This window comes from Chiloscyllium punctatum, chromosome 4 (assembly GCF_047496795.1).
Source record: "Chiloscyllium punctatum isolate Juve2018m chromosome 4, sChiPun1.3, whole genome shotgun sequence".
NCBI classification, from domain to species: Eukaryota; Metazoa; Chordata; class Chondrichthyes; order Orectolobiformes; family Hemiscylliidae; genus Chiloscyllium; species Chiloscyllium punctatum.
The window spans coordinates 94,765,885-94,776,400 of record NC_092742.1 but is presented as its reverse complement, the minus strand read 5'-3'; the positions used below and the strand labels follow the sequence as shown (position 1 = coordinate 94,776,400).

Here is a 10,516-nt window from a genome sequence, read left to right as displayed (position 1 = left end):
CAGAGCCTGAGATACACAGCCTAGGCACAGAATCCACCTCCGTGCACAATGAATACTCTGTCGATTATGACATTCTTAAATGTTGAACAGAAAGTTTTTTTTCGAAGCGCAAAGTAGTATATTATCTTTATACCAAACTTAGCAGCACCGTTCTCCCTCAAACCCCGACAATGCTTATTATCGGATTAATTAATTCTCGACTCTTTTGCGGTGTACAAAATATACGGGATGTTTCATTGACTGGCAACTGCAATTGCGCAGGATTGTCTATGAGGACATTGGGAACATCTCAAGGACGGGGCGGATTTGCAGTGGGTGGGGCGTGATATAAATGCTCGTTCCCTGTGTTAGTCAGACGTTTGAAGAGAATCTCCAGCATCGGCTGGGAAATGTCTGGAAGTAGATTGGAAGCCATGACCACCGCTAGTTCCTCGCAGAATTCCAACAACGACGACGACGACGCCATGGACAAGATTCAGCCCTCGACCTATTACATGAATCAGAACAATTTCGCGTTCTGCGGCTACTGCTTAAAGATCGCTCGGAACACGAGCGCAAACCTGGGGGTGTCTGCTTATGTCTGGGACGCGGTGAGTTCATTAACTGGTCAGATCCAAGAAAGGCCGGTCTGTCACCCTTATGTGCGAGTTAATTTTAAGACTTTGCCACCTACTTTTCAATTGCTCAGAAACTTTCGATTTACAAAGAGTTCAGCAATTTGTAATGTCTGCTGGAATCCAGCGCCCTGGCGTGTTGAATTTGGGTGGGTGCAGGCTCCGAGGGAGGTATGGTCGGTCTCCTATCTCCGCCCCGGTACATACGGATCGGGAAGAGGCGTTCACGGCAATTGAGGACCTTAGGTGTGGGGACCATAGCCAGCAAACATTACCACGTGTCCTTGCGGGGTTTCCCGGGCACCCTCCCTAAGGCCATGGCTGAAATAGCAAAGGGAAGGAGATCTATAGGATGGAGAGTTGGGGGCAGGGGAGGTAGGGCCGGTGGGGCGTTTGGGAATAATTGAAACGCCACCGTGCTTTTGATCTCCCTCTCCAGCCACGTTCTCTTCATCATTCCCATTTGGATTCTCCTTTTGATTCTACCTGCATCAGCTCAGCTTCTTAATGAGGCCAAAGGGCCTGCCATCCTCGCGATGGCTGACAGCGGCAGATCGTGGGATTTTCACCCCAGGTGCCCTTGACCCCAACTGGACTGTGAACCGTCTGTGTGGCGCAAAATGGGGAGGAGTAATGGATTTTGCTGTCCCGCCAACCTGCTGTCTAACGCCCGTAGCTCCGGTAAAAGCCAACCCCAAATGCATTGTCTCTGCTGTGCATGAATTCCTCACAGACATTTGACAAGTCTTGCTCATAGCAAAGGTTAGACTTTTCGAACTGGTTAAATAACTTGAGCTCAGAAGTGTCGGCTTTTTTTTCTTGCAACCTGTCTGACAGTCAGTCTCTGGTGACATGCCCTGAGCAGCTATTTAAAAAGGAAACCCCGGTTCCAAACACCTACGGAATCCAAGGATACCGATGACAAATCCGCTTTTATCTTCACCACGGCATCATTTTGTGTCATGACGTCCAGCTAGCGTTCACGGGGTTGGGTTAAACAGCACAAATACAAGTGTCTTCTTCGGTACAGTGGTAGTGTCCCTACCGCTGGACCGGTAGGCCCGGGTGCATGTCCCACCTGCTCCAGAGTTGTGTAAACACAACTTGATTGGAAAGTTGATTGGAAAAAAAACTTAATTTTAAAAAGACACAATTAATGGAAAATATGTACTTCCGGACTCAGCGCTGCAGCAAGCGACACATCAAGTCAAGCGGGTTAGACCTGATTCGATGAAAGTTGCCAGGTGATAACATTTGTTCCCAGTGTCCCCCTATCTCCAGAGGAAGTCGCTCGCATCCATGACCCATATTGATTTGGGGTAAGCAGTGAATCACAAATGAGTGAAATGGGTTAATTCTGAAAAGTGTGTTCTCTGTTCAATATTTTCAGGGTGTTGCTCTTTGCCGCTACTTTGAGAAGGAGAACATTAGTTTCACTGGGAAGAAAGTGATTGAGCTGGGATCGGGCACTGGAATAGTGGGAATGCTAGCAACATTGCTAGGTGAGTAACAGATGGCTTGTAAACGACCTTTACCATTTTGTTGAATGCTGGCCATATAAAATTAGTTTTGTGAAGGAGGGAAAGCGTGTTAGGAGGATTGTACGGGCGCACTTGTGTGTGTTGGAGGGTGACAATGAAAAAGAATAGAACACTGCAGTTGATCGTTCAAAAGCGGAAAACCTCCTAGCCCGCCCCCCTCCTCTACTCTATGGCAAGCTTCAGAGTGACAGTAAATCCACAGTACATTCTAACAACCTGCCCACTCGCTTCTATACATTTAACATTGACCATTTCAAAGATGAAACTCCTGCCTTTGTAGTATACTGCATGTGACACCAGAGGAATAATGTTGATGTCGAATACAAAACAATATCCAAATACCAGTGATATGATGTCGTGGTTTGGGGCCATCGAACGCGTTGAGCTTGTAAATTGGAGTTAAGAAAAGTAGTAAAGCAGAGCGATGTTCAGTCTCAGTGCAGATGATAACCAAATATTTTAATGTACATGTTGGATATTGCATTGTGGGATATTCAGAGATGGCAAACTTCAGAAAGATGAGATGAACAGCCACCGTTTTTCTTACAGCTGTGAACTTCACTCGATCCAATAATATCTTTAAAATCATGCACGTGTCTTGACAGAGTAAAATGGGGAGAGCTGATTCTTCTGAATGGTTGTTATCGAAAACGCGCATGTTTAGGATAATTGACAAAAATCACGAGAGATATTAGGAACATTTACCTCACTTCCTTTCCACAATATATCACATGAAAAGCTGGTAGAAACAGTGTCAATGATGACTTTCAGGAACCCACATCCTCCAACCTCATAGTCTGGGAACCCCACCACACCTGATTCTACCTCCTACCCAACATCCACAAACATGACTGCCCCAATCGACCCATTGTCTCAGCCTGATCCTCCTCCACCGAACTTATCTCTGCATACCTTGACACCATCCTGTCCCCTTTAGTACAGCAACTCCCAAACTATGTTCAGGACACCAGCCACGCCCTCCCCCTCCACTTCCTCCATGACCTTCCTTTCCGCAGCCCCCAATACCTTATCTTCACCATGAACATCCAATAACTGTACACATCTATCCACCATGACAAAGGCCTCTGTACCCTAAATTTCTTCCTCTCACGCTGACCCAGCCAGTATCCTTTCACTGACACTCTCATTCGATTGGCTGGACTGGTCCTCACTCCCAACAACGTCTCCTTCCAGTCCTCCCCCATCCTCCAAACTAAAGGGATAGCCATGTGCACTCGCATGGGTCCCATCTATGCCTGCCTCTTCATCAGGTATGTGGAATGGGTCCATCTTCTGTAGCTTCATTGGCATCATTCCCCACCTTTTATTCCATTACATCAATGACTGTATTGACGCTACCTCATGTTCCCGCAAGGAAGTTGAACAGTTCATCAACTTCACAAATACTTTTCACCCCAACTTCAAGTTCACCTGGACCATCTCAGCCACCTCCTTCCCCTTTGTAGACCTCTCTATCTCAATTTCCGGCAACTGACTCAACATGGACAACCACTACAAACCCACAGACTCCCACAGCTATCTAGTCAACACCTCCCCCACCACGCTGCCTCCTGTAAAACCACTATCTCTTATTCCCAACTCCTCTAACTCCACCGTATCTGCTCCCAGGAGGACCAATTCCACCGTAGAATATCCCAGATGGCTTCCTTCTTACCATCCCACGTGGTCGACAATGCCCTCCAGTGCATCTTTTCCACTTCCTGCACCTCTACCCCTAAACACCACCCCTCTAACTGTAAGAAGGACAGAACCTCCCCCCCGCCCCCCCCCCCCCATACTCACCTTCTACCCCACTAACCTCTGGAGACATGACATGATTGTCCACATTTCTGCCACCTACAAACATGCCCTACTACCAGAGATATATTTCCTTCCCACCCGTATCTGCGTTTCAGAGGGACCATTCTCTCCTTGGCACACTTGTGAGGTCCACACCACCCACCAACTCACCCTCTCCTCCATGCCATTGGAAGAAGTGCAAAACCTGGGTTCACCCCTCAGGTCTGTCCAAGGCCCCAAAGGATCCTTCCACATCCATCAGAAATTTATCTGTACTTCCACACACATCACCTACTGCATCCTTTGCATCCGATGTGGTCTCCTCTACATTGGAGGGACGAGATTAACTTCCTTCCCCGCGCACTTTAAAATAAATTAGACTTCCTTATTTAAACGACAGGAATTTACGTTCCGGTGAAGTGTTCCTTGTTTAGATCAATGTCTGAGCATTTGCGTTAGGGCCACTCGGTGCACAATTACTCAATGTGAGTGAATCCCGGAATTCACCAGGACATCACTGAGTACTGTGATCAAATAGCATAGTAGCGTGCTGTCAGGGCCAACCTTCAACGTGGATGAATAACTTCTCTCTTCGTCTTGTCAGGTGGAAATGTTACCTTTACAGATCAGCCGAACGCACTGCAGCAGATAGAACACAACATCACCATCAACATCCCTGCTGCCTGTAGACACCGTATAAATGTCCGCCCCCTGATTTGGGGTGAAGACCACATTAGATTTACCAACGAGTATGATTTCATTCTGGGTTCGGATCTTGTTTACAGCTCAGCTTCGTACTCCTCACTGATCAGAACATTGCATTATCTCGCTCATCCAGATACCATCATCTACCTGGCTTCCGCCTTCCGAAAAGGAAATGGCTCCCTATCTTTTCACGACGTGCTTTTACCCGTGTACTTTAAATGCTTGGTTGTTGACAAGTTAGCGGACAAGGATATTACTGTGTACAAAATGACCAAAATTGGAAGAGGTCCTGAGGACTGGTTCCTAATGTAAATGTGGAAACTTTAGCTTAAAGACACTGACGCTGGGGGTCGTGATAAGGGGCTCATTTTCCCTGTTCGTTCTATATAATTCAGAATCTAGATTCTTCAAGGCTATGTTATGGATTGTCTTCTTCTATCATGTGGGTCATAATCTTCCAGGCATTCAATTTTTCCTAAATAGCTCAGTTTGTCATGATGAGTATCCAAATAACTAAATCAACATAGTGAGCCAATAATTAAATTGCATGTCATGCGCGCTCCCCAGTGGTTAGCACTGCTGCCCCACAGCGCAAGAGCCCCGAGTTCGATTTCGCCAGAGACCCAGGCGATCGTGTGGAGTTTGCTCATCCTCCCCGTCTCTGCGTGTCTGAGTAGGTTTCCTCCGGGTGCTCCGGTTTCTTCTCACAGTCCAAAGATGTGCAGATTAAATGAATTGGCCATGCTAAATTTCCCAGTCTGTCCAGGCATGTGCAGGCTAGGTGGATGAGCCGTGGGGAAATGCACGGTTAAGGGAATAGGGAAGGGTGCTCTTAGGAAGGTCGGTGTGGGTTCGATGGCCCTTCTTCCACACAACGACGTGTGACCTCTATTTGAAACATATTTCAAACAATATTTAGTAATATAACATATACAGATAAATATGTGTCATGATAAAAGCTGTCGGTGTAAAACTTAGAGACAAGTTTACAGGTAACCTGCTGCTTCCCCACGTGAAAGCCACTGCACTCTGTCATTGTCGGTCGATTGACGTTAATGGATATATTCGCACTGCTTTACTGGGAACCATCGACGTAATTGGCCCATTTGTGCACTTTGTAGTACATTTATGTTTAGGTTGGCGAAATTTACTGTAAAGTACCGTTCGTATGTAAGAATGTCACTGTATACTCCCACCCAGAGATCGGTTATAGTCATCATAGATGTTCGACGCAACAATTACGTCTGCCAACCTTGCCCACAGAGTTGTCAGTTAACACAGGATCGATGGCAAAAGAGCCAGTGACGTCATTTGTCGATGTTAATTAATGTCCGCCATCTTCGATAAATAACAACCAAGTTATCAATTGCAGGCGTTTTGACAAGCATGAAGTTGGAAACAATGAGCACCCTTCTCATATATTCTACTGCAAAGCGTCGAATACATAGAACACCTACGTCTGACGCAGAACGGTTTTAGTGTTGAATTGAATTTGGGAATGGTTAAGTTGAACCCTGTCAATATGTTTCATTGTGACTGTGAAAAATGCAGTCGTGCTACTTCTGAGTGACAACTTAATGCACAGATGGAATGAAATAAATGTATTGTATGCCACGGGCTAAACTGTCTTCTGGCGAAGGCATATTACTTTCAACGCAGGCTAGTGGATAATAACTGGAAGAATTAAAATTGCAACGTTGTAATTTGTTCGCCCGTGCATCTAATTTTTCCACCCTTGTGGCAGCCGCTGATGCGCGTGAGAAACGGGGGAATTTCCAAAGGTATTTTCAGTGCAAAATAAAACACAATGATTTTTGCTCGCTGTCGCGAAAAATGTCAATGTGTCAGCGAATCCTGCAACGCAGAAAGAGGTCAGTCGTACTATCATGTTTATGGCCGTTCTTTACTTAAATTGTCCGACTTCATGGCTCAGCGGTTAGCACTGCTGCCTCACAGCACCAGGGACCTGGGCTCGTCTCCCGCCTCGGGCGACTGACAGTGTGGAGTTTGCACATTCTCCCTGTGTCTGCGTGGGTTTCCTCCGGGTGCTCCGGTTCCTCCCACAATCCAAGGGCGTGCAGTTTAGGTGAATTGGTCATGCTAAATTGCCCATAGTGATAGGTGCTTTAGTCGGGGTAAGTGTCGGGTAGGGGAATTGATTTGGGTGGGTTACGCTTCGGAGGGTCGGTGTGGACAGGTTGGGCTGAAGGGCCTGTTTCTACGTTGTAGGGAATCGAATCTAATCATCTCAGAACTCAATTTTATGTTGCCCTGCAAACTGGTCCCAGTCACATAAGCGTCTAGATGACTGTTGCACGTTTACAAGGAATCGTCTTCTTCCAATCTTAAATAAATTGCAGTCTAGGTCTTAAATATCTCCGGATGAAAAATGCACCCTTATTTTCATCTGTTGGAGAAATTAGTCCAGAGATACACATTTGCTGTCCCCCATCCCCCCCCAACACACACATGCCCTACACTCCTGGGTGCACAAACAAATGATGCCTAGATTTTAAACATCTATTTCTCATGCCTCCCCGAATGCTGACATCGACCAAAATCACTCCATCAATGCTCCCTTCCAGTCTCCGTTTCTCAATTTCGACCCACCAACTCAGCACAATCTTAGCAGGAGACACTTGTGGCTCCATATTTTCATCACCCGAGGTTGTCAGGCAGTGTCTTGATGACCCACAGTCACATAGCATTAGTTTCTCCTGAGCTGTAGAGTTCCCTCGTTCAGGGTAGTGAAATTCAATGGCCAAGTTTTGAGATGCTCCTCCAGGCCTTGCTCTGTCCATAGGCTTTTTGACCTCGTTTCCCCTCCTAAGGGAAAGCAGCAATGCAATGAAATTTTAGGGGAAACCAGTTCACGCTGGCAGCCAACATATCCATTCTTACTGCAACCATTTCCTAACGGCATTTAAAATGAACAGATCTTGCGTTTCTGGGAGCTCTATCTCAGAATTCCTCAGTGCCATTCAACATGGTGTGTCTATTTTAGCATTTGGTCCTGGTGTAACTATTTTCCACACTTTTCACATCCACACACCATGATTGGAATTACATCTACAGAATTGCTCCATACTTACGCTTTCCTGTCGCAAGAGACCACTCAGCCTTGTAATACACTGCTTTCAGCTACTTTGGAAGGTCCCAAGGGTACTGATTTCTTCTGTGATGTCCATCCAACCTTCTTTGACCTAGTCATCTGGCATCACCTTCTTACCCACTTGGCCGCAAAGACCTCTTACCAACTAACTACAGCATGGAGGATGATACATGAGAAGGGGCCGTCAACATTGAATTCCAGGGAAGCCGAATTCAAGTCGGTGCGAATTAATCTATTTTGCAGTAACACACGGATACACAATTTTTTTATACAAACAAAAAGAGCTGAGTCATAGAATCATAGAAATGTACAGCACAGATACAGACACTTTTAACTCATCCATGCCTACCAGATATCCTAACCCAATCTAGTCTCGTTGGTCAGCACTTGGCCCATATCCCTCCAAACCCTTCCTATTCATATAACCATATTGATGCCTTTTAAATGCTGCATTGTATCAGCCTCCACCACTTCCTCTGGCAGCTCATTCCATACACACATCAAAACCCGTGTGAAAATGTTGACCCTTAGGTCCCTTTTATATCTTTCCCTTCTCACCCTAAACCTATGCACTCTAGTTCTGGACTTCCCCATCCCAGGGAAAGTACCTTGTCTATTTATTCTATCCACGCCCCTCATGATTTTGTAAACCTCTGTAAAGCCACCCCTCAGCCTCCGAAGCTCCAGGGAAAACAGCCACAGCCTATCTAACCTCCCCATATAACTCAAATCCTCCAACCTGGAATCATGTACACCAATGCCTAAAACAGTATGGCCGGTTGAGTCAAAATCCTGGAATTCCTCCCTACAGGCATTGTGGGTCAACCGACACAAGGCGACTGAAGCGATGCAAGAAAGCAGCTCACCACTATCTTCTCAAGGGAAATAGCGATGGGCTATCAATACTGGCCAACCAGCGAGTTATAAGTCGTACAAATGCATTTAAAAAATCTTTGATCCCCTTGGCTATCAAAAACTTATCTATCTCTGTTTTAAATAATCTCAATGACCTGGTTTCCCAGCCTTCTGTGGCAATGAATTCCACAGATTCGCCGCTCTATAGCTAAAGACGTTTCTCCTTATCTCTAAAGGCCTAAAAAGTTGTGACATCAGGCGAGAGTGTGGTGCTGGAAAAGCACAGCAGGTCAGGTAGCATCCAAGGAGCAGGAAAATCGACGCTTCGGGCAAAAGCCCTTTATCAAGAATGAGGCAGGGAGCCTCCAGGGTGGAGAGACCTCAGATGCTCATCTCTCCTGCCAATAGAAACATCTTTCCAACATCCACTCTGTCCAGACTATTCAGTATTCTGCAAGTTTCAATCAGATCATCCCTCATCCTTCTAAACTCCATCGAGTTCAGTCCCAGAGTCCTCAGACGTTTCTCATGTCATTTCTCACACTGCCCCCAAATCCTTGGATTTTCTTGGCATTCTAAGATTTGTTGATTTCTGACCTGATACTGAACAACAGGTCGCCCACAGTTATCTAGACAAGAAAATTACAGATTCACAACTGTTTGAACGTAGGAATTCTTCTATTCTTTGATTTAAATAGCAGTTGCTTCTTTCAATATTGAAATCCCTGGTCCTAAACACCCACCACACAGAAAATATCTTCCCAGTATCCGATTAAACGATAAGGAGATTTGATGTGTCCGGATTCTTTGGAGGTCTCTACTCAGGAGGGTAGAGGAGGCTCAATGGATTCTACTATTCAAGACTGAAACTGACTGCATTTTGGGCACTAAGCAAATAAAGCGATTTGTGGAATTAGCAGGGAATAAGGTTAGTTATTACCTCATTGTATAGTATAGCAGCCTGGAACATGATATCATGCACCCCTGCCCTTGTTTCTTCTGTTGTTAGTGCTATTGCTATACTGATTATGTTTCTTAGCAATAATTATCAGCCTCCATCAGCATTAGGGATGTCTACTTAAACTCGTTTTTAAGAACAGCTCTGGGAATGTACGTTGATATCTCCGGATTTTGTTTATTTTGCCGATAAAGGTTTGATATTCCCATATTTGCTAAGAGGACCATAACATTGAAATGTAATAAGCAGCATAAGAAGTGAAAGAGCAAGGATGATTTCTTACATTAGACAAATAACTGGTGCTGAGAAGTTGCCGTTCTGCAACATTGCTGAAGTGCACATGCCAGGTGATATTATGCAAGGTAAACTGCGTTCTCTGGTGATTGCAATGATGAGACTGAGACAGTCGCAAGTGCTTCAAATGTTCTGGCCATTAGAAGGCCTTCATTTATGGCTGTTGGGTGACTTTGGGGTTGACACGCAGGAAATAAGAGAGGATCAGGGGCGCTGGAATACTAAATGCCTCTTATGGTCTCCAATCAAACTGGCACTGTGCATCCGAAGTTCACAGTCTAGTGCTTTGAAAGCTCTGGTACAATCCACCAGTACGAAATTGGAATTGCGCGGGTGCACTGGATGTTGCACAACTTGCCAACAACTGAGCTGTGTGTTAGGATGAGTTTGCCCAACTCCTTGGTGGAGGAGGAAGTAGAAGAGTGAGTCTCACTAATGTCCTTCTGAAGGTCTGTCTTTACCTGATCTGGCCAACATACGATTTCAGATATATGTGGTTGAGTCCTCCGAAATGTTACAGAAAGCCATTCCATTGGTCTGCAATTACAAACACAAAGTGGAAGGGCCACCCGGCATTGACCTACACACTGAGAGGAACATTTGCACACAGAGAGCAATCGACCCTGCAAAGTGATTC

General features: G+C 45.6%; 1 protein-coding gene across 1 annotated transcript; it reads left to right on the top strand.

The window, feature by feature from the left end:
* The first annotated feature begins 413 nt into the window (after window positions 1-413).
* LOC140475992 (EEF1A lysine methyltransferase 3-like) lies at window positions 414-4,972 on the top strand. Its single transcript, XM_072567894.1, has 3 exons — window positions 414-590; window positions 2,005-2,116; window positions 4,560-4,972. The coding sequence occupies exons 1-3, from the start codon at window positions 414-416 to the stop codon at window positions 4,970-4,972; spliced, it is 702 nt and encodes a 233-aa protein (XP_072423995.1).
* The last annotated feature ends 5,544 nt before the right edge of the window (window positions 4,973-10,516 follow it).

Coding starts and splice junctions, on each gene's coding strand:
- LOC140475992 (XM_072567894.1), top strand. CDS start 414: ATGACCACCGCTAGTTCCTCGCAGAATTCCAACAACGACGACGACGAC. Junction 591..2,004: donor CTGCTTATGTCTGGGACGCG/GTGAGTTCATTA, acceptor CAATATTTTCAG/GGTGTTGCTCTTTGCCGCTA. Junction 2,117..4,559: donor AATGCTAGCAACATTGCTAG/GTGAGTAACAGA, acceptor TCGTCTTGTCAG/GTGGAAATGTTACCTTTACA.